This window comes from Dromaius novaehollandiae, chromosome 1, assembly GCF_036370855.1.
Source record: "Dromaius novaehollandiae isolate bDroNov1 chromosome 1, bDroNov1.hap1, whole genome shotgun sequence".
Taxonomy (NCBI): domain Eukaryota; kingdom Metazoa; phylum Chordata; class Aves; order Casuariiformes; family Dromaiidae; genus Dromaius; species Dromaius novaehollandiae.
The window spans coordinates 50,531,566-50,555,360 of NC_088098.1; the positions used below are offsets into that span (position 1 = coordinate 50,531,566).

General features: G+C 46.1%; 2 protein-coding genes across 3 annotated transcripts in view; one reads left to right on the forward strand and one right to left on the reverse strand.

The window, feature by feature from the left end:
• Positions 1-9,367, reverse strand: part of GSG1 (germ cell associated 1) — a 44,148-nt gene extending 34,781 nt beyond the window's left edge. The window contains exon 1 of one of the 2 annotated variants that reach the window (XM_064511352.1): positions 9,247-9,367. The gene's annotated coding sequence lies outside the window, so the exon portion shown is untranslated. Of the gene's footprint in view, positions 1-8,925; positions 8,976-9,246 lie in introns of those variants that run through there. The other variant, XM_064511354.1, reaches the window with a different exon arrangement.
• Positions 7,955-23,567, forward strand: EMP1 (epithelial membrane protein 1). The gene is made up of 5 exons (XM_026101013.2): positions 7,955-8,134; positions 19,475-19,588; positions 20,900-21,002; positions 21,110-21,250; positions 21,859-23,567. The coding sequence occupies exons 2-5, from the start codon at positions 19,511-19,513 to the stop codon at positions 22,017-22,019; spliced, it is 483 nt and encodes a 160-aa protein (XP_025956798.1). The 5' UTR covers positions 7,955-8,134; positions 19,475-19,510; the 3' UTR covers positions 22,020-23,567.
• Positions 23,568-23,795: the final 228 nt, after the last annotated feature.

Here is a 23,795-nt window from a genome sequence, read left to right on the forward strand (position 1 = left end):
TCCCCCTCCGTCCTGACCACTTTTCTTGCAGCAAAAAGGACTCCACAGACAGACAGACAGCTGTTGACAGTGTCTGCTGGGAATAGCTGCTCTGCAGGTGGTTCAAGAGGCAGAAGGGCTCCCTTCCCCCACCACTTGTGGCAAATGTCACTGGCTATAAGAACTCTATCAAGCTGTGGTCCTTCTTTGGTCCTTGATAGATTACATCCACTGTACTTCACAGGGGTTCCTAACACATGGCTTATTGCCCCTTTAAGTCACAATGATAGAAATGGGATATTGAAGTGACCTCTGTCTACTCATTGCTCACTCCAGGACATGCACAGCAGCATTGTGAAAAGGATCAGACCTCACATTCAGAACACTTTTGCCATATTCTTTTGAAAGTGATGAAGATGATGGGGCCCCTCGCCCCTCTGTGTTTCACCCTGCCTCAGTACACTCATCATTCCTACCCAACCTGGCCACAGCAAAACTGCTGTTGCAGGTTATTCAGTCCATGCCTCATGTTGCTCAGTTTCAGCCTCTACTCCAGTTTGGACCAGTGTTAAAAAGCAGACTCACCCTCTTGCATATCAGAGAAGATGTAATATTTGTTCTCAGTATTTGTTCTCTGTTGGCTATCCGCATTAAGTTGCTTCCAGTTTACTTCTTTTGTAAGTTCCAAAGGCTCCCACCCTTTCAACAGCTAAGCTTGGGTTTATTTTTCCCCAGATAATAGGTTTGAATTTTTCCAGTTTGAATCTTGTGTTATTATTTCCTGCCCATATCCTGCCTTCAACACAAGGGAGCCACGAATGTGGTGACTGTATATTATAAAAGGAGAAGGAATGGAGTCATGAAAATCTGTGTGTTTCTGAGTGTATAAGGCACAGAATGGGAACATGTATGTATGAGGGGATGCAAAGTATAACTTATGTTTCCTTTCAAAAGACCAATGGATAGCTGGCAAGAAACAGAGAAGCAGTTAGCAAGGAAGGGAAGAGGGTTTAGTTCAATGCTCACTCTCTCTACTGAGGTGAGGTGTTTTCCCCCTCCCAAATTCTTTCTTTACCACCAGTTTCTTGACACGATGGCACTGATTCAGTCCTTGATTCAAAACCAGAAAGACTGCCATTAAGCCGATACAAGTCATTGCAGCACTGCACTGCTGTGAATGAACTCAGAAGCTGGCCCACTGCGTGACACATGTGGATGTTTCCTCCTCCAGAAGAGAATCATGCCCCTGCAGTCACAGGAATCGTTTCCCTCTTTGTCAAGGAATTTAAAAGCAACCCTAGGGAAACAGAGATCCTCCCTTCCCTTCTGTCACGCAACAGCAGCAGAAGGGAGAGGCCTTCCCAGCTCCTGACAGCCCTCTTCACTTTACTCCAGCACTCAGAGCTTGGAGGCATTTTCCTTATTGGCTGCATCACCCACGGTGTTCAGTCCACTCTGTCTTGCCCTGGCCCTGCCCTGTCAATGCTCAGCCTCTCTTTTCTTCTCAGCTACACTTCTCTGTTTTCCTTCTCCTCCCACCGCACCATGCATGGACCTTCTTGCTTTCCCTTCCCGCCACTCCTTCCCCTCACTGGGAGACCAGTAGGGATACCACAGTCCTCCCTAGAAAGCCTTCCCTGGGCTTGTCATTCAGTGTATTTGAGTATGCAATCTGCCTACTTGCTTTGCTCATATGCCGGGTCCTTTGCAGCCTCTGCCTTTCTTACCTTTCTAGGCTTGTTAAAGAATAGTGAATTGAAACTGTCTAGAAATGGCTGCTTAGCACAACTTATATAAAACTTGCTTAGCATGAGTGGCTAGATTTGCTGAAGCCTTAGGCCAAGCGTGGGAAAAGTAACAAATCTTTACTTAGTTTAATAAAAAATAGTGCCTCAGAGCTCGTTCAGGCTGGGAAGATAGGGGAGCCACACGCAGTCTGCGCACCTGTGTCACCGACTCCGAGAGGGAAGACGCCAAAACAATGGGGAAAAATAAGACCTTGGGAGACAACCGCCAGACCCAACAAAAACAGAGGTACAACCGTCATCAGAGACTGCAAAAAACAAGAATAAGGAGAAAAACAGCTTGCCTCAGAATGACGATGAGACCCAACAAGGAGCAGGAGACCCCAGACCAAAAAATTATTATTGGTCTAACTATCGCGTGAGGGATGGGAAATGTAAGTCGAAAAGACTATAATTACCGAGAATTTGTTTATGTTAGTGTCCTTCTTCGGAGGCACCCAGCTCGAGCTGTAATTACGGCACGCGCGTGATTAAAATTATCTGATTTGTTTTGATTTGACTCTGAACTTTTCTGCGGGAACCTAGGGTCAAGCCCTGTTATGGTGGCCGACAGGCCTAACTTCCATAACAAGGCTAGCACAGTCCCTTCCATAATACATGCAGAGCCCCTGACATTTCAATGTTACTTAAATAGATGTATCCTGAGATCAAAAAAAATAGTATTGCAGAGATTGAGAGGCAAGTACAGTTAGTCTTGATGCACCCACCAAGATCTTATCTCCTGCTGCAGAGGAAGACTTAAAACCTTCCCAGGACACCAGCGTCTATTCTGAGAAGAAAGTCCACTAAAACCTTAAGTAGAGCTGACACCTGCCAACAGCCCATACGAGCAGCAGGTGAGAAGAAAAATGTCCCATTCTCAAACCTCAACCATAGCATACATAGCATTTGTTCTTGTCTTGGCCTCTTAGCCAAGGTCTATTTCTGCAGCTGATGACACAGTCACAGTCCAGGCTGGTCATGCAGCTAATTCCCTTTGTCAGCACCAAATGAAAGGAGAACAATAAGGCATTCTCAACTCATGCAATTTCTTGGTGCTTGCAGGATTGTTTTTTGTTTCACTAACATGGTAAAACCTGTTGATGTAGCAATTGGTAGTGTGTACTGCGCAATACAGTGGCCACAGAGAGCAGAAGTAGAAATGAGCTAGGAGCAAAAGAAACCAATAAAGAAAACCTCCTTGTCTGCCAGAATGGATGAGAGCGAGACCTTCATGAGCAGGTAGAAAATACCACCAGCCACCACCTGTTTGATGTGGAATGGGAGAGGTTCTTGGGGAAAGTGACAGCTCAGATGAGACAGCCAGGTCAGAAGTACCATTTGCACATTAGAAGCAAATGTCTTCAGCTGGGGTGTTTCCAACATAAAAAGGAAGAGACTGAGGCAAAGGTTAAAATAAGAGAAAATGAGATGTGAATGCAGTCCCTTCATTCAAAAGCAGGGGAAGAGCTCCTCATTTGAGAGAGCTCTTCCGTCTCATCACACCCTCTCCTTTTGCTCCGGAGCATGGAAGAAAGTCAAATTTTCCCTGGTTCAGGTCTATATTCCCAGCACCAGACAGTTTGCACTGCCTCTTGCAGGGGTTAAAAATCTTAGCCTGGGAATCACATTCAGTTCATCTAACAGTCCTTGGGAAGGCAAACACTTCTTGTTTAACTCAGCTGTTGAGAACTAGTTCACACTTCTCAGCCAGCTCTGAATGAGTTACCACTTATCCAGACTGGAAAAATCTCCTAATCTGCTGCAGAGACCACAATGGGCTTTGACCACAATCAACAACCTAAGCAAGGCAATCAAATACATTTCAATATTTCAAGACAGTATGAGACACCATTCCACCCACTGCACAGAGGAATCACAGTTCATTCTTATCTCCCTCTCCAACATAAGGAAAGTGTGCAGTCCTTTTCATTCACTGGGACAAAACTGAATTCTAAAGACTACGAAAATTATGGAGGGAATGGTCTCCTTATCTCATGCCCATATTCATTTTCTGTTCCTATTAAGAAACAAGGAAAGCTTTGGGACTTCCCAGATGTAGCAGGTGGGATGTGGGGATGGGATGTGGGGAATGCTTTCCGGCATAGACCTCACTCATAATGCTGAAGTCCTGGAAGGGAGCTACTGCAAGTCCTGCCTGCTAAAGCTTTGTGCCACACTGCTCCTACACAAACACTATAAACGTGGGGCATTTTTGAACTCTGCACCCATCACCCAGTTTCAAAAGGTCAGTCAGACAGACTGTCCTAAGTGATTTTTGAAAAATCAGATGTAGATGCTTCTATGCATTTTGTTCTTCATGCAGTTTACCAAAGCACTTTAGCATCTCAGGCTAGAGATCATCCCTGCCACTAAAAAGAAATAAAATAGGATGTGCACAGAGAGAGTTACATCTTGCAGTGTTGGCTGTGATCCATTTTTTCCTACCACAGAGCTTGTAAAGTCAGCTTCCCTAAATACCAGAAGTCTAGCAGTCCTTGGGGGGACAGGAACATGACAACACAAATTAGAGAAATGACCAAAACCATAAAGGTGTGACTTCCAAAATCTGCTTCCTCAGAACAGAAGGAATAAGGGAACCACTGGCATCTCCTCTCCAGTGGGTGAATGCTCCCATTTAAAGCTCTACAGGTTCATGCGTAACAAATGCACTTTATCATATGGCTCTGAGATGTATCATACCTCTCTGCAAATCACTGTATCACATGGATAACCCCAGGATACACACACAAACACATCAGTTACACCACTACAAAACAGTAGGAATCTTGTTGGTTTCAGCTTTTTAAACCCACACATGAGCTTAGGCTCAACTCCACCTCCTCCATGTCATGACTAGCAGAGAAGTAGTTGGTGAACAGCATGGAGCATATCACCTCTGCTGTGCCCTGCAACAAACAAGCATGATGTGGCACACAGTAAATAACACATTTGGGAGAGAGGGAAAGGGTCAAATATCTTTAGGTGGAATTAAATGATGTTTAGATTGGGGGGACATAATATACAATGTGTGTTTGCAGCTAGTTATCCAAAAAAGCTCACTTGAATACCACATGTATATCCTGTTGAATTTATACTTGAAGGCAACCCATGGGAACTCAGATACAAATCTCTCCCAGGCACAGATTCTGAAATCAAAGAAAAATGGGGTGAAAACAGCCTATTTCCTCTGGTACTGCCTTTCTAGAAATGATTTATTCTGGATGCTTCCAGCTGAGTCTGACCATGTCTCCCCCTCTCCTAACTAACTCCACACTTCATCTCCCCTCCTTATAGTCCATTACTTCTTCGAACAGGGCTTGGCGAAGCTTAATGTTTGTCTGTCTTATCTAATGTCACTGCTGATGCTCTTTTTGTTATACCAAGAACTACTGTTCATACACAGTAACGATGTCTGCGAATGTATGGGGTATGGCAAAACAAGCGGACATTAAGCAGCTGTAAGCAGCTTAATTTGAGAAGAACTTCAGCAAAGGCATGGCACGCATGGGAAAGTTTCACCCTCCCATTGCCCGCGGAAATGCCAATCCAGATTCCCACAGCTTAAATTCTCCTCGTGGCTTCAACCTGACCACCTCCTATTGGTTGGCTGTAGGCATTCAGAAAAGCCTATGAAATCGGTGATGCTTAGGCCAAGGAACAAGATAAATTTTGGTGTGAGGATCTTAGGCAATTCAACTTAGCGTGTCAAACTGGCAAACGTGCTTTAGACTTTTGATCCCATGATGAGACTTTTCATGTTATGGGTTTTCTGTTGCAACCTGTGCTGTAAAAAACACACACCCTAAAGGGAGGAGTTGCCAGAGGCACACAGGAAAACTAGCCTCTTCTCTAGATGGGTGAATATGGCTGGTTCTCCTTCATGCATGCGTAGAGGCCTATTAAGCTAACACTTCATCCATGGATGAACAGCTATGAAAATACGACAAGTCTCATCAACTTAAAATGCTCTCCTATCTTTTCATATAGGTAGGAGGAAGCTGTGTATTCTCTCACTTCTACCCTGTCTCCCTGCCCAGAAGGACAAATGGATGCCAGGATAGAAATATTCCAGAAAAAAGCTACCAATTTTCTCAGTGGAACTTGAGCTCTCACTTGACCTCATAGTACCCTAACGTTAGGAGGACTCCCTCAGTTGCTTAACCATCATTTTGCCTACATGGAGCATTGCTCCCAAAGAGGAGTAGCTCTCTGCACTAGTGTTCACTTGGCACTTGTGGTTACCCGCTCTCACATCCAGCTTGACAGGTATAGCAACAGGGAGGAAGCCAATTGCTAGCAGGATACCAGTGCTCCTCCAGTGCACAGTCACAGCTTTTGTGGTCTGTCCAGTGACTTTTGTTTACTCTGCTGGCTGGGCATCAACATTTCCAGATGAAGAGCATGGAAGAAACATCCCTGTGGGCAAGTTGTTGCTGACGCTGCAAAAGCCTGGTACTTTCCTGTGAAGCGTCTGATGCTGGCCATTACTTGACACAGCCTCCCAGGCCAGGGAGCAATTCGTACAAAATGAATTTGCTTTCTCTTGACAAACAATGCTTTGCTGGTCACAGCTCACTTCATATTCAGTTTCTTAGCAGACTCCATAGTTGCCCCATGTGAGTGTGCTTTGGACCAAGCTGTTATTGCTAGTTGGTCCTAGACCAGAAATCCTGCGTGCGAGTGCACAGGCAGTGCCCTGTGGCAGGTAGCCAGTCACCTGTGAATAGATCTGGGGCAAAGAGGATGCTCTGCCACAGCTGAACTCTGTTCCACAGAGCCCTTCCTTACAACGTTGTACTCCAGTATTTCATGCTAAACTGAGGATCCCTCACTCCAATAAACTGTGCTGGGGAAAGAGGGAAGGGCAGATGGGCTCTGCAGCACAATGCAAATGCCAGCTCCTTCTGCAGGCTAAGCAAATATATTTTCCTTTCCCTGGACATCTAATTGATGGATACCACCAAAAAAAGCACATTCTAACACATATGCATTATACTCTATCCTTGGGGAATAAAATCCTGTCTTTATTTGCCATCAGTGGCAAAATTCCCATGGGATTACCTAGGCATGGTGTCTTTGCCAACCATACATATGTGATCTTTTCTGCTGTTTCATCCACAGCTCCATTTTCAGGCTGGTTGCTATACTCTAAGATCAGCCTGGGACCAGACCCATATCAATAAAACCAGAGCAAGGGAATAATATGAAAAACAGCAAGGTCTTCTAATCTGTGCAGACTTCAAAGAGCTGCAGCTTTCTCTTTTGAATAAAAGCAATCTAATGTCCTATTCATTAAAGAAGAAAAGGCCTTAGCCAGGTATTTTATTTGTATCTGCTCATCTCTTTCTGGGCCTCTGCAAAGGCAGGCTTGATTCCCTACAGTAGCAGATCACCAACTCTATCACAACATGGATTTCATTTTAACCCAGATGCTCTCTCTTGAACTTCTTCCCCCCACACCCACATCTCAGGCACATCCCCGCTCAATCTTGTCTGTAACATCCACGAGACAGCTTCACCAGTCACTTCTCTGCAAACGTAGAGTATCTATTTTTAGAGGGCTTTAAATTGACAAGAAATGCTGACCTCAGAAAACTGTGAATCACAGTCTCCCTATTTCATCTTCCCTGCCTGCACTCTCTCTGTGGAAGCAAACCACCACCATCTGGCCGAGAAGTTGCTCCAGAGTTACCACCAGGCCAGAGTGCCACATTTTGAGCACCTCTGTTCTTTGGTATATTCCCAAAAGTCTTGTCCATGCCCATCTCACAGGTCAGATTTGCATTCCCTCCTACTGCCAACCTCGGTAACTTCTCCAGTGCAGCAGAGGAGTGGGGGATGTGGTGACTCATCCAGCCTCCCTATGCCCCTTACCAACCGTTTGTTTGTTTGTTTGAGTGAATTGTATTGTTGGAATCTCGTTGCCACATGTGTAACTATACGTCTTTTTTATGGCAACCAGAAGTTCAGTTTTATAAACAGATGCTGTTGTGGGCCTCTATTACTCAGCTGGATCAGTGTCAGTCTTTTTTCCAGGCTGCGGTCTCTGTGCTGCACACTGAGTCAGACGCAACCCTACACAGATTTCTTTGAATCGCTGGTTTCCTCCCAGCGACTCTTGACTCCCTGCCAACAAAGCAGGGCGTAGCTTATTAATTTTTTCTTCTCCCTCTCTTTAAAGGCAGACTGATTCATAGTAACTCCTTTAAAACAGAGTGGAAAGACACCACCCTTGCACACCACCAGAGGAAACTTAAACCACCACCAGGTCACTCCCCTTCACTACAGCTCTGTACTGCAGGACAACAGCACTGCAGCCCAGCACACTCCTGCTTCCACAGGCGCCAGGACCGGCCCCAGCCCACACGGTAAGAGCTTCTCCGGAAAACTCAGCAACTTTACTCGCTTACTGGTGGCTGATCCTCTAAACCAACAGCTCCAGCCTGCTTTTCTCCCTTGCTCCGCTGGCTCTCTACAACTCAGCATTTGCGCTTGCTAAGGGACGCACCTTATCCTTTCAGTTTTTACTTTGAAATCCAGCTGCCTCACAGGGCAAAGTAATACTGCAAGGTGCTACAGTTGCAATCACAGAGCACAGGCTACTGCAATGTTATTCTTGCCTCCAGGGCATGTGCAGTCAAAAGCCCAACCTGAGCCAGCTGCGGGTAGGAGTTGTTTTTGAATGGCATTGCTTATAATCGTGGGAAAATGTCTCACTGAAATTAGGGCTGCAGGTTCCGCACTTCGGCTTTTGCCTCATATTTTTCTGCGCATCTGTGTTTTTTCTCCCCCTCCATCAGCAGTTTGCCAAGCTTTACCTTCAAATAACAGTGATCATTCCAAGAGAAGTCTGAACAGCCCTAAAGGTGCAGGCACTGGGGTACAACAGAGAGGAGCTCTCTTTTTCTCTTTGCATTGGGGTTCCAGCTCCTGAGCCTGAAGCCAAGCCTCAGTTCTTACTTAACCAATGACATGCAATCAGTAGAAATGCATGCGATGCTTTCCTTGGCAGCACAGACCCTAGAGTGGGGAGCACTGAGAGGCGAAGTGAGGGAGAGGGTGGAACTGCTAAGAGCAGCATGGGCTGCACGATTGGGTGTGGGGGGAAGCTCTGATGGAAAGTATAGGATTGCACAGACTAGCAATTTTCTCTACTCACCTGCCTTTTTCCATGCAATCTCCCCCTTCCTCCCTTCCCTTTTTCACCAGTTCTCTAACTTCTTCTGTCTGCTGTGGTTTTTATCCTGCAGTCAAATTCCTGAACTATTTTTGAGGTGTGAGAAAGGGAGTGGAGCAAAGCCACTTTATTGGCACTAGGCTTTGGTTCCTGTTGCAGAAACCCAGCCCTCCCCTGCACAGTTTCATGGATCCAAAAGAGATTGAAGAAGTATTGAGCTCAGTCCAGCTGGGAATCACTGGGGCTCGGGTTGGTGCTGTGGACAGTTCTATACAAATGGCTGGGAAGCTGAACTGATCTTACCTTGTGGCAGTAGGATGCACTTAGTGACTTCTTGAGGTCCCTTCTAGCCCTATTGCTCGTGGCTCAGTCATGCAGAGGTGCCTCCTGCCTGAGAAACAGATGTGTTTCAGTGGTAAGGAAGCTGGCTGAGGCAGTGAGTGTTTCCAGGCTAGTTAGCAATAGTTCTGGATGGAATGCATTTTGGGAAGCTGTCTTTTACCATGATTAATACTGAAATCGGTTTCTAAAAAAATATCTGTGGCCAAAAGCAACTTTCACTCAAAAGCTTTGAATTCCTCAAGGCACCTCTGAGAGCAACTTTGCCCAGGGACTGCCCACTTGACATTTCAGGATGGAGTGGGATTCTTTTGTGAGCAAACATAGAAGAGGGACCTGGGCATGAAAAATGCAAAAACATAGAGCCCATTAGGTATTGTTCCTATGATAACAGGGTTTTAAGTCAGCTGAATGCCTCCACTACTTCCCCCACCCAGCTCACCTCACAACCTAGGGACAGTGTGTGCACTGAGAGAGGGTGGGCTTAAAGGCAGTTTATTTCCAGTCACTCCACTAGGGATCAGCATATGAAAAGCATCAAAACTGCAGTGCCTAGAAGCATACCCTGAAACACAGTTCCTTTATGCTAGGCATGGCACATGCACATACAGCAGGCTCTAGGGAAGGCTCCCCCCACAGCTATGACTAGCCACTTAAACATTCAGCTAGGCTACCCTCGTGTGAGAGCTGGGCATCTCCACAGGGCACGTGCCATCCTGAGGCAGACATCTGAGAGAGATGGAGTTGAGCCACACCCAAGGAAACACTAAGGGACAAGGGATTTGGAGCCCCAGGGAGAAAAACCCAGTTCTAGGGTGGGTGTCTCAAGAGTTGCAGGGTTGATAGTGCTCCCCGTTACCCTGCTGAGGACAGAGAGTGCTGGGCTTGGAAAACCGGCCCTGCTGGCCTAGTTGGTGGTCTTTCAATTTTGCAGTGTGTGAGCAATGCAAGTGCATGCAGGAATTACTGTTTGCTACCCTGGGGTGGAGCAGAGGTTGTGTTTTGAAAGAGCTCTGGGAGATTTGCTGATAATAGCCAGTATTGTTTGGTAAAAGACCCACCTTGGGGTCTAGCTTATAACAAGGCAGGGGGGATTTGCTACAAGCATGAATCCTTTTCTCTGTTCATAACCTCCTCCGCTGCAAGGCTGTCCCATGGCACTCAGCCTGTGCTTGCTTGAGTTTCCTCAGAACAGAAGTGGGGGGAGTGGTGGGGATACAGCATGCTTCCTTAGCTCTGCCTTCTCCCACCGGGCTTCGTAAGTCCCATCAGCCACAGATCACAGACCCAACACCCTGTTCCATGGCACATTTCCCCTCTCGCCCTAGTTCCCTTCGGCTGCGGATGGGTGCTCTCTTTGCTGAGTGCTATACTTGATGGCAAACAGGGATGGACCTGATTAATGCTAGAACAGTATTTGTCCTCAGACCCTCAAATGCCCCAGTAGGCAAAAAGTATCACTGCTAGACCCCTTAGATCTCAAAGGGCTCCTATGCCTTTACCCTTCAATAGAGAGGTAACAGGACTGCAGCCCAGTGTAGTGCAGGGCAGGCTGCAGGGTGTGGCACTCAGTGTTTGTCCTTCCTCCTGTTCTCATGGAAAAGACTAAAGAAAACTGACTAAAAGATGAGATTTCTTTACCCTTCCTTCAAGACAGGGAGAATTAAGAGCCCAGAGGCTCTTTCACACCTCCAAAAGGAGGATGAGGAAGGGGGTTTCCTATCTCCACATAGAGAGATGAATTCCTTGTACTTCAGTAGTGTTTTCTGCAGGTGTAAACTCTCGCTGAGACAAAACAGCATGCACAGAAAAGGAAGCTATTCTCCATGGCCCTGCTCGTTTGACAAGTCCTGCTAGGACTGATAAGTAACTGATAGCTAACTGATAGTCACAGTGCTGCAATACTGGCCCTGAATAAATCCACCTAACCATCTCAGCTCAGCACAAATGTGACTACACCGATCCTTTGTCAGAGTCAGTTTGTCACACCCAGACATCCCACAGCATGACAAAGGCTCCAGCAGCAATTCATCATATAAACTTTCCCAAGGGAAACCTAGAGTGCCTCTGTTCTTATACTTCTGCTGTTACACTCCCAGAGAGGGCAGCAAAGAAGCACATCTGGGGGCTGTAATCTGGAGCACAATTTTTGCAAACCCTGCCAGGAGCGTTTTGGAAAGTACCTCCTGAGTTTGAACAGCTGGACAATGCACAAACCAAATCCTGGCCAAATCTGCAGCTCCATGCACCCTCCTACTCCTGAACTGTTTGCAGCAGGGCAGAGAGTACATGGAAGCTGCTCTCTCAATAAGACCAAACGTGACCCATGCCTCATCATGGTAGGGAGGAACAGGCTAGGACAGCTCAGCTCCAAAACCCACCTTCCCCAAGGGAGTGACCAGTTTGTCAAAGTCATAGTTAAGATATATCCCTTTCCTCCATGCAAACCAGTCTGTTCAGAAGGCATGGGGAGACGCCCACAGTGAGAGCCCAATAATCATCCCCAGCCATGCAAAGAAATGCAGTGAGCTGTGAGTACCGGAGTGGCTGAAGGCAGGTGAGCAATGACTCATACCCAGGGCTTAGCTGTCGCTATGTGAGGCCACCTGGCAATACCTTCAGATTAGAGGAAAACTGGGACAAGGGCCTTTGCTGCCCCTTTGCTCTTGCAGGGCAGAGTCTGCTCAAGGAGGGGAGTTGTAAAAGCAGCTGCCACGATCCAGTCCAGCATCCACATTCCTCTCATTCCTGAGCAACACCCCCCCTAAGGGCCTGAACAAGCCCCTGGAAAAGGCAGGGAGAGCAACAGGAGCAAGAGAAGTGAGCAGCAAAACCCTTACAGCAGGATGCAAGTGGATCAGGGTGTTGGTGAAGGCCAGCTGCAGGAACTGGGCCCATTGCTGAAAGGAAGCCGGGTCATGCAGCTGGCGCAGCTGCTGGCCATGCCTACTTAGAGGGCTGAGGCAGCCCACCTGCTAGCTGGCCTCCACAAACTGCAGCCAGCACAGTCTGCCCCGTAAGGGGGGAATTCTCTTCTGATGTCTTGTGGAAGTCATTTCCGCATGTAACGTGAGCTGGAATAACCCTTGTTTTACATGGTTCTACCAGCCCATACTTATCACAGATGTAAACAGCCCTTCCAAAGCCAGACAGGGCATTTCACTACATGACTGCCTGTATCCTGCCCTGCAAAGAGTATAGTCCTACTCCAGGCTGCAGAGCATCTTCTTGCTTTTGCTTTATACATAGGAATTATTCTTTTACTCATGCTCCCCGCCCACCACTCCTGCACTATGGGTTGAAAGAACGAACTATCAAACAATTTTGCAATTCAGTCCTGCACAGTCTTTCCCAAGCTGGTTTGCAGGAATGGGACACCCTGGAGGCACAGTGACCCAAAACATTAGACTCTTCATACGCTTAAGTCATGCTGATCTCAGTGTAGCTTGGCATACATGATACTGGCAGATTGGCAGGTTTTCCAGTCCCAGGGAAAGGGAAGCTATCTGATGAGGAGCCATTTCTTTTTCAGAATCATCCCCTATTGAAAAAAAGGAAGATCTTTAGGAAAATGTCTATGCAAAATAGAGATCTGCAGTTTTAATTCACAAATGCAGCTAAAAGTGCAGCAAATGGGGGCTCCACAGACCTTCCACCTCTGTCTAAAGGCTAGTGAAAGGGGAAAAAAAGTCCCAGCAGAAATAATATGTGAATTTTTGCTGACACCACACTGTAATCTCAACTTTCCTGTCAGAGATGTCAGATGGTTTATCCCACGTGGGCACTGACAGTGTCAAACTCACACAGATAAATATGTACACCCAGAAAAAAATCATAAGCGAGGAAACACACACAAATGCACTCACACAGGGTTCAGCTTTGCTCACAGAGAAATCACAAACACACTTCCATTCATAAAGGGAGCCATACCAAGCTGCAGATACACACCCCTACAAACTCCACCTCATCCCAGCATCTTTTCAGAACCACCACAAGTCCCTGTAGCTCCCAGCCTTTCCCTATGTCTAAGTAACCCATCCAGGGAGATGGAATCCAGTGCTTAAGGGGGTGAAGATGCTCCCCAGTGCACCTCAATAGGTGCAGACGAACACTTCTGTACTTCCTGTTAGCTTTGAACTTTCCTTCCCCACCCTCTCTCTTACTCTCCGTTCATCAGTCCCAGTCCTTCTTTGGCATACCAAAGTGTAAGGAGTGACAGTGTTTTCCTCCAGCAGCTGCTGTTGGCTGCCTGCCAGACCCCAGGCAGCTGTCTCTTCCCCTTCCTACTACCAAGTGAGTTTTGGAGTTTCTGTTGATGTTGTCACATGGCTGAGTGCTTCAGGGTGGTTTCTTCCTGAGAAAATGCCAATTTCTCAGTGTTTGCCCTAGGAGCTGTGACATTTCCCCACTCTCGGATGAATCATGAGCCTAAGAGCTGGAAAACCCTTGTGTGTCATCTTTTCTGACTCCCTCTTGCATCTTGCAGCAAGAGGAGGTTCATTCCTAAGGGTGCATTCTTGGGGGCTTTGCCTGGTCCCATAAGAAATGATTCACATGCTGAGCTTTCCACTGTCTTGGAAAGGCAGTTTCCCTGATTCCCTGTAGAATACACCACCAGGAAATGCTTCTGAAGAACCAGACAAAACCTTCCTTTTGCAAAGGCCTGTTTTCTTATTTTCAGTTGTAACCCCTTGGGCTACTCTACACTTTCCTTTATGTTCACATTCATCTGCTACTTCTACAGCTTTGCTGTACCCTATTTGGTCAGCACAGGTAGCACCCATGCTTGTGCAAAATCTTCTTAACTTATTGCTATAAACCAGAGGCTCCAAAGGTCACTGTGTGCTCACACACACCTCCTGCCCAACCCTTTTTCCAGGCATGTGAAAACTCTTTCCAGAGGTACCTGCCTACTCATCCACATTGCTATTAAAAGCATTTGACTTGTAAACTGAATCAGGCCTGTGTGTCAAACCAAGTTCTCAACAGTAGTGCTAGCATAGAGCGGTCTATAAAAGTCCAGAATCAGTGAGGACTCTGGTTTTAGCCGGATGTGAAGTAAGAAGCAGAGAAAAGGGCAAAAACAAAAAGACCATTTCCTGTGGTTGTTTAAAGTTGTCATGAGCTTTTTGATACCAATGTGATGGGTCTAAAATCATTATGCAGCCAGAATGTCACAGAGACCTTGCATGACCATCCATGAGACCATCCATGCTGCCTGCCAACTGAGCCTGGGCATGATGAGAACTCACGCTCACTTCACACAGCAAGGCATGTAATTGTAGCGGGAGTAAGATGCAGTCAAGGCTTCAGCTCACTCAAAGACAGATCAATAAACTCTGCAGAAGATTCTACCCCATCCTGAGATTTCCCGTACTGATCACAGCAGCATTCCTATTTGTAGGTTGGCTTTGCACGGAGGAATGCACCAATGATACAGCTGGTAGTTTGTGTTGTCTCAAATAGCATCAAACAATTTTTCTTTTCTGTCCCTTTCTCACTAATTTTCCCCTTCCTTTCCAAATGACCTTGGCCCTGATTTGGACCATCAGCATTCCTGTACCTATGCAGAGTGATTCTTTGCCACCATGCTCTCCCTAAATATTGGACCTCCTAGTGCCACCATCGGAGACAATGTATTGGATGAAGTGGACCACTGATCTGACATAGTCAGCTATGCAGTAACTGCATTACTTATATTCGATGGTGGCAGCTGGGAATGGCAGAAACTGCTTTCAGTCTACAATGATTTTTAATGACATTCTTGCCAAAACTGTATGCCATTTCACCAAAATTGCCATCTTTCCTTTGTTGAAAAATGGAATGTCTTAAACTCAAAGGACTTCAGCTGAAAACCTGATTTTTAGGGCAGTCAAAGGTCACCACAGTGCTCACAGGAGGTGCATTTAGATGTCCTATCCTCCTAGCCTCTGTAGGCTGAGCTCTCCCCTCAGACAGCATCTCTCACAGTACACCTCTCCAAGTCACCCTGAGAGAGGTAGTCCCAAGCAGGAACTCCAGTTCAGAGAGAAATGGAATAGAAGTCAGATGAACTACATCCCTTAGGGACATTTCAAATTTTAAATACTTCAGATTTAGTTGAAAGTGCTCATATTTTTTACCCCAAATGACCCAATCTCTCCTGGGAAATGAGGCAGGGAAGATAGAGAAGAGGGAAGGACACCTCCAAACAGGGAAACATCCTGTATACTTCCCCTCTGCTCCTTTCACTGCAACGCACCTTCTGTCATAAGCAAAGACCACTACCTAATCGGGCTTGTCCTCCTGAGTAACCCACTCCCTGTATTTGAGGAACCATATCTCAGGCCTTTGTTATATCTCCAAGTGGCACTTCGCATTCCACCCCGATGCTACGCTAAGCAGTAAATCAAGGGCAAGGACTCACTTCTCCAGACTGCTCTCCAGATACAAAGATCCAAAACACTTAACTGGACAGAGAGCCTATACAGGGGACTGTATTTTGCCTGCATGAGACGACTTATTTTAATGGACAATGCTTGCCTGCTTGAACTTGAACTGGGGTGCAGCAGAGCTGTGTGTTGCTTCCCAGTATGTGCATTCCTCCATGGATAGAGAAATAGTCTCTACATAGACAGAGTCCGAGTCTGTGTTGAAGACTGCTACAGCAATTGTAATTCATAGTTACTGTTGATGGGGCTTGTCATTTCTCATTACTCAGCCCAGGAAAAGGAAACTCAGTCTATTGTCATCAATGCACAGATCTTCTCTCTTGATTCACCCAGGCTGGTCAACGGGTACATGACCTTGGCCCTTTCCTCCCCACCAGCCTGTCCTACCTCGGTAGTCGTTCTACTCTTATGTCTCAGTCCTGTTTTTCTTTGTGTAGCCTGGGTCTCTCCTCAGGAAGATGTATCAGGAGGCTCACTGCAGGATTCAGTGCCTGGTTGCTTGACTGGTTCTTGAGAAGCAGCCCTAGAAAGGACAGATTGTCCTGAATGCTTGCAGGGTTAAATAATTGTAGTTTTGAGAGCTTTAGGGTGAGTCAGTGGAAAAAACTGGCAGCTCCAGGAAGGCTAAGACTGACTCATAGTCCAAGAAGAGCCTGAGGATCTCCAAATCCAGCTGCAGTTTAGGTAGGGGAATGGAAGAAAAGGCATTTGCATGCAATTGTGTCCTGTTGCTTCAGCAATGTGACCCCACCCTGTAGTGGAGAAAGATGTCTCACAATTAACAAATGGAAAGAATATCCTGTCAGTCACCACAGCTCTGCCAGCTTCTGTTTCAGGGGAGGAAAAGTCCATGCTGTACAGTCAGAGATAGCAATGACTATTTCAATGCCTTTCTTTCACCCACTGCTTCTTCGGGATTGTTCTCTAGTGTTTTATTTAAAAGGCAGGGAGAGATGAAGGAAAAGGAAAGTGAATGAATAGACAGGGGGGCTTGTGCTTTAACTCACAAAGAACCAAAATTAAGCTGTGAACATATATTCCCCGAGGAGTTTGCATTTGATAGCATGTGTATTCAGGGAGAGGTGCTGACGTTCTCAGGAAGTGGGTACACTGAAAGCACCTGAACTAACAGTGCTCTCAAGCAGTGCAAGAACTGGGCAGAAAAAGCAAAGGGAAAAAAGGTTCTGGGTTTTTTTTTTTTGTTTTTTTTTTTGGTTTGTTTTTTTAACTGTGCTGGTCAAAGTTCTTTTTTTCTTTATATTGAAAGGTAACACTTTCCCTCCTTTTCTCTTCTGAAAGCAAACAGAAGATGTGTTTAAAAATGACTGTTCTAGTCCTTTAGGATGTCAGGAAAGCAGGCTTTTAGTCTTTCAAGTGCAGGGCTTTTTTGAAGGTCAAAAATAATAGAAAAAACCTGCTAAATTATTTTTTAAAGAGACCTGGTAAAGTATGTCCATCCAGGAAAGGAAGAAAATTCAGCCACTGTTTGCAAAGGCACAGGCAGGCAAATCTGCCACAGTTTGGTGTATACCTACCAATATACACCATACCAGCAATAGCACTCCTTATAGCTTGCATAAGAACCAAAGTAATCAGAAACAAGGATGACTGGTAGTTAAAGGGATGGAAGGATTTGACTCAGAGGCTCTGTTCAAGGCACCTGCTATAGAAACATAATTTAGTCATGGTAACAGCAACAGTTTCTCAGCTTAAGGTACAGTGGCACAGTGGAGGCATCCAGATCAGATGGCATCCAGCACTTTGAAACCTTGGTTCCTTTTGCAGTCAGTGGAGAGAAGGGCTTGATGCTTATGTCAAATGTGTTTATGAGGCAGCCTCTGCATAGTCCTGACAGCCTGGTTTTTAGCATTGATGAACACCCAAATGATTCTCACTACAAAGAGAGAGATTCTCCTAAGAAGGCTGTACTTCTTTCAAGATCATCACTAAGGGAGGAACATGCTCCAGTTCCTGTGACAAGAGAAGCTGCCATCAGTGTCTATCCAGCTAGGAAAATCAAGCCCTAGAGTATGAGGAGTTTGCTAGGACATCCCAAAGCAGACAAGCAAGCCAGGCCCATGTCCGGCAAGCCAGGGCTGCCCAGCTCTAGAGAGATCTTCCAAGTGAAGGAAACCTTACGGTTGCCAAGTTCTTGCTGAAGAGACCAGACCAAGCACCAGACCTAATCTGTGCTTTAAAGAATAATCTTGCCTGGGGGGGAGGAAGTGACATAACAGAGCTGTTTCCCTGGGCTTCCTAACTCTAGGAATTTCACTTGCTTATTAGCTAATGATTAACTGGGACAAAGAACCACTGATGAAGAAGCCTGCCTAACCCCTGAGGTTTGGGAAATATGTATCCAGAGCAGGGAAAGGAAAAGCTGCAGCACTTTACAGGAATATACCCCCATACATGGCCACAGTGAGAAGAGGGAGTGGAAAAGGTGGGGTCAGTGAGTAAGAGAAAAAACATTTATGGGACTTTACAAGCTTTTTGTCACAGGCTGCATGAAAGACATCATAAAATGTAATTGTGCTGTTCCATGACACGGTCACCACACCTATACAAAAGGTGACATCAAACTTCATCTGAGTCACTTAGACCAAAATAACTTGACAGCCAACATTAATCAAACATTTGATACTGCTCTTCAGTTCTACCAAGAGATAGGGCAAAGCAGCATTGCAAACTTTCTAGGAAGCAGTCTTTGCCTGACCACGGTGGACCTAGAAATCTTTTCTGCCTTATTTCTGTGGTTCTATTGCCCAGATACTAGTAAATTCCTGGAAGGAGGGGAAACATTCTCTCACTTTGTGTGAAGTGCCTGCACTCACTCTCACAGCTGAGACTTTGTTCCTTGTAGTTCATAGTTTAAAGGAAGAGCTCAACAGCCTTGATGAACATTGTCATAAGAGCTATGCAAAATACATTCCCCTTGTCTTTCCAATCACATACTCATCAACAACAGGGAATCTTACAAAAAGTAAAAGCTTGCAGGGTACAGAGGCAAAAAAAAAAAAAAAAAAAAAAAAAAAAAAGGATTTGCATTACAAGAGAATCTTATTGCAGTAATAAAGTGATCTGAATGCCTCAAGTTTTAAAAGGGAAGCAGAGGCAGTTTCCATTACAAACCTTAGCAATCAATCATCTTCCTCTACCCCAGAACACCTCAGTGGCTTTTCTGTTCTGGTTATTGTCCTCGTCATGTAAAGGAGCAGGCCATTGTGTGAGCAGGCCCTAATCGATTCTCCATAACTACTCAGCACCTGATATACCCAAGAAATAAGCATTCCTCCACTCCACAACCCCATCAATGTCCCAGACCAGCTGGAAGAAGGAAAGGGAGAACAGGAAGAGAAAATCTTGCCTGACCTCTGTGAATCCTGTGGGCAAACAACTCGGTTTCCTGGAGTGTAGGCCTGGAATATGTCATTTTTACTTTACGTAACCACACACCAATTTAAGCAACCTATGTATATACTCAAGCTATTTTTAAAATGTCCCCAAGCTAACTACCCCTGTTCTACATCTCCTCCCAGACTGGTTCCTCTACCTCCAAGCTTTCTTTAACCATTTGAGCAATTCCTCTGCAGATTTTGACAAAGGTTTTTGCTATGTTTTTTTTTTTTTCATGACTGCATGCTTCCAGAATGGATTTAAGACCAACTTGTTTTCTCACATGTAAACAAAAGCTTACAGTAATGGTATTCTTCAGTCCAGCCCTTCCCTTATCTTTTCTCCCTGTCCTTGTTCTCCTCCAGAACTCCCTGCCTCTGTGACACTAGGAAGGACGCAAGATGTTGGTGCTACTGGCAGGTATCTTTGTGGTCCACATTGCCACTGTCATCATGCTCTTCGTCTCCACCATTGCTAATGTAAGTAGCGACTACCTTGAATGAGACACTGGGAGGCACTGTAGCCTCCTGTGGCAATAGTTCTTCATACCACGGGCAGATAGACCGGCTGTTAAATGCTCCTAACCACAGACTAGGAACACCCACTTACAACAAAAAAGTGGTGAGTGAAGGGCATGCTCAGAGAGCAGAAAGGAGCAGAATTCACCAGGACTTTGTATGAACCCAATCCAGGCTGCCTCCCTGCCAGCACAGGAGCTTCTGATCAGACGACTTGGTTTATGGCTTGAGCTTCAGGAGTCCGCACGTGGACCCTGTGGTGGGGAAGGCTGAGTGTGAGTATGTGCTGCCTGGCCAGGGCACCCCACTGGAAAGGCAGCCCCTGCTTGCCATTTCTACTCCCCTATCCCAGTAACGGCAGCACCTGAGTGCTCCTTGCACAAGAGAGAGATGAGCACAGAAGATTAGCAGATGATAGTTTTGAACTGATATTTATCACTCCATCTGGCAGCCAGTCTGTTATATAATTATACGGTCTCCCATGCCTGTTTTTGTGATAATAGTTTGCTCGCAGGAGCTGTTCAGGCACCCATAAACACATCCCTTAATATTATACCTTCCCATGACATACGAAAACCCAAAAAAAGAGAGAGGGATGGCCGAAGAATCGCCGCTACCAGAGCAGCGCGAGCGGCGGCTGGGGGGCACCCAGTGCCCTCCTCCCACGCACCAGCAGCAGCCCCTCGCCACCCCGGCCTCGCCTTGGGGGGCAGCACCCAGCGGGCCGCTCCGCCTGGGTCCTAGGGGTTGGGGGCCGGGGCTGGGTGATGCTCTGCGGGCAGGAGACGGTGGGTGCGAGCGCCACCTCCCGCCGGGCCCGGGGCGAGGGGGACACCTGCCGGCAGCGAGGGCCACGCCGGGCTCGAGGAAAGCTTTGGAGCTGGCCGGGCCAGGTGGCCCACGCGGGCGGCTCGGGGGGCTCCCCCTCCTTGCCACGGAGGACGGCGGCAGGGGCGCTGGGGTGCCCACCTGCTCTGCATTTATCGCTCTCCCCTTCCCCTGCGTTCTGGTGCTGTCTCACACCAGGAAGGGGAGAGGATACTCCGAGCAATTTTCACTGTGTTATGGGAACAGATCCTCCCCGTATTTTGTCTGGACGAAATGCCCTCTCGGCTTTCCAAGCCTTTCATCATCTCCCACCCACTTCAGATGTTCATCTGTTGCTGTCACATCCTGACTTTTTCAGCCTCCGTCTCGTGGCCCTTGAGCAACTACTGTTCCCCTAGTGGTTTAATCTGCCTGCCGTGACATAACAGTTTTATCCTCTTTCAGGTCTGGATGGTGGGTTATTATAACACAGAAAAAGCCTCTTCAGGACTCTGGCTACTGTGTAACAGGAGCTGCAAGCAACTGCCAGTGGCTACCAGTGATGAAGGTAAGTTACATTTTCATTTTCACTGTGATGATGATTCGCAGGATATCGGTATGCAATGCCAAGGCTGAGTCCTGACCCTCTCAACTCTATTCCCTCTATGTTCATAGCTTCCCTCAAAGCAGTACAAGCTTTTATGATCCTCTCAATCATCTTCTCCATCATCGCACTTGTCACGTTCATCGTCCAGCTGTTCACCCTGGAGAAAGGCAAACGTTTCTACATCACTGGAGCCGTCATGCTGGTTTGCTGTAAGTATGGACCCCTTGTGCATGCTTCCCAACGCCTCTGTGAGCACAAGCAGCAGCACGTGTCAGCTACATGTGGCCATGAGTGGGAGGCTGTCAGCCAGCTGAAAGTTTCTAGTGGCCCAATTTTTTTGATAGAGCAATGAGGAATTGGAAATTGATTTTTCTTATTTAATTTGAATAATGAAAATATTTCTGGATCTTCATTAGAAAACCCCAATGGGTTTACAAAATACCTTTGAAGGACAATAAAAAAGAAACATACAAGCATTTCTTGGGAGGAGGGGGCAGGGGCAATAAGTAGTTACATAGCTACTGCTCATGGGATTCAACATGTAGCATCAAAATGTCTGCGGACAGTATTACTGATTCCCTCCTAACAAAGGTTTATTCCCCATGGTGCCCACTAAACAAGTCCCAAGTGTCTCATGTCATCATGTCTCCAACAGAAATCCTCCAAAACTAAACCTAATGTGCAGCAGCCCATCTCTCAGATGGCATAATATATGTATTATGATCTCGAGGGGCACCAGTACTTCAGATGTCCTGCAGCAATGCTGGTTTCTGAGAGTTTTCCAACTCTTTTTCTTTCCCTGCCTTCTTTCCTACAGGGTTGTGCATTCTGATTGGAGCCTCCATTTACACAGCTCGGTTCGCAGAGATGTCTGGGTTCACAACAGTTCACCACGGCTACTGCTTCATATTGGCCTGGATCTGCTTTTGCTTCAGTTTCATCATTAGCATACTCTACCTTGTTCTTAGGAAAAAATAAGGCTGATGGGAGTGCAGGGGAGAGGGTTGGCTACTGGGGATGGGGAATAAGAATTGCTCTGCTGAGAGAATTGTTGGGCCTATCGAAAAACTGGAAACAGCCACCACCACAACCACTGCTACCGCCACAGAAAAATAACTAACAAAACTAAAATCCTCTCAGAAACACATTCACCAGCGTGAGGGAGAAGCAGCTGCAATTGATCAGTTACTCCTGGGGCTGTTGGGCCAGAAATCTGCAAGTGACCCAGACAGCTGTTCTGCTTTTCTGCAAAGTTACATCGTACCTTTACAAACTGTCAAGCTCAGCGGTGATGACTGAAGGGCACCATGAAAATGAGGGCTACATTTTTTTCCCTTCCTAGTGCCCTTCCCACTTATCTCTCAGTGTGCCTTGTGGGTTGGACAGCGAGGCTTACGACCCTTTTTTTGTCCATTGAAACAAATGGGATGGGCCTTTTGTTACATTTTTATATATATATATATATATATATGCATATATATGAAAGTTAAAGGCATTAAACTGAGAAACAGCCCAATAGAAATCAGGTGAAATTGGTGTTAAAAATATCTGCAGAACTTAGGCAGAAAATTTTTGCTGTTCTGTTTCTTATTTGACATTTGCATGGTTGAATCAGGTATAGGTAGGATGGACTAACACACAAGCATGGGAGACAGAGAGAGAGAGAGAGAGAGAAAGAGAGAGAGGGAAGGTGCACAAGGGTTCCTGATTACAGAGGATATAGTTGCTCAATGATGCACATGAAGGGAGTCATTTGGGTGTATGTCTGCACTAAAACGTCCTGATTGGCTCTATAGCATGCCAACAGCACTGCTACATTGCACATATTTTGTAGGCAGTCTTTTTTTCACAGTATCACCCAGGACAAGGCATTAATTGATAGTCCCACCTTGTGACACAGCTCATCTCAAAGGCAGATGCTACTGGTTAAGAGAAAACCTATTCCCTAATGAGAGACTTGGAGAGATGAGGCAGAACCTGAGTTCTGTTCCTGGGTGCACAACCTTAGGCCAGTCACTTAACCTGGTGCTTTTCCATCTGCCAAATTCTTCCATAAAGCTCTACCTACCTCCCAGGGTTGCTGAGAGATTTTTATGTCCACTCTGTAAGACAAGGTCCCCGCATGAAAGGCTGCATGGGAAAGTCAGGCCCTGCTACTGCTGCAACCCACACATTTCTGCCACTTTGAAGAATCTCAGTTGCAAATGGAATTTATAAAGGACAAGAGGTCAAAACTTCCTGTGACTCCATCCATAACTAAAAGGCAGAGAACATCAAAAAACACATAGGTGCAGATTGTGCATGAATGCTATTTACTTCTCTCCCTCTCCCTCTCTCTTTCTCTCTTTCTTTCTGGTACATTCTCTTCCTATGCAGACTGTCAATTTGGTGGATATATTCTAGTACTGTACGTTGCTGTTTCATTAACAAAGGTTATTTCATATACAGTCATTGTAAATATTTTGAAATGCATATTTTTAACTTTGAGGGTATAAAAATACAATCTGATTCCCTTTATTATAAAAAGTTTTGCTTTGGTGTTTTTTTCATTAGGTTTTCAGATATTTGTTATCAGAAACATTTACAGTTCCCACCGAATGAAAGCTCAATCCCTTAGGATGATACAGAACTACCATATTTTCCTGGCTTGTCAGCATATGAGATTTCCCATTTTGGAGGGGAGGAGGAAGCAAAACAACTCTCTGAGCCCTTGTTTCAGGCTCTCTGCAAGCTTAGGCAAATACTGTAGCCTTG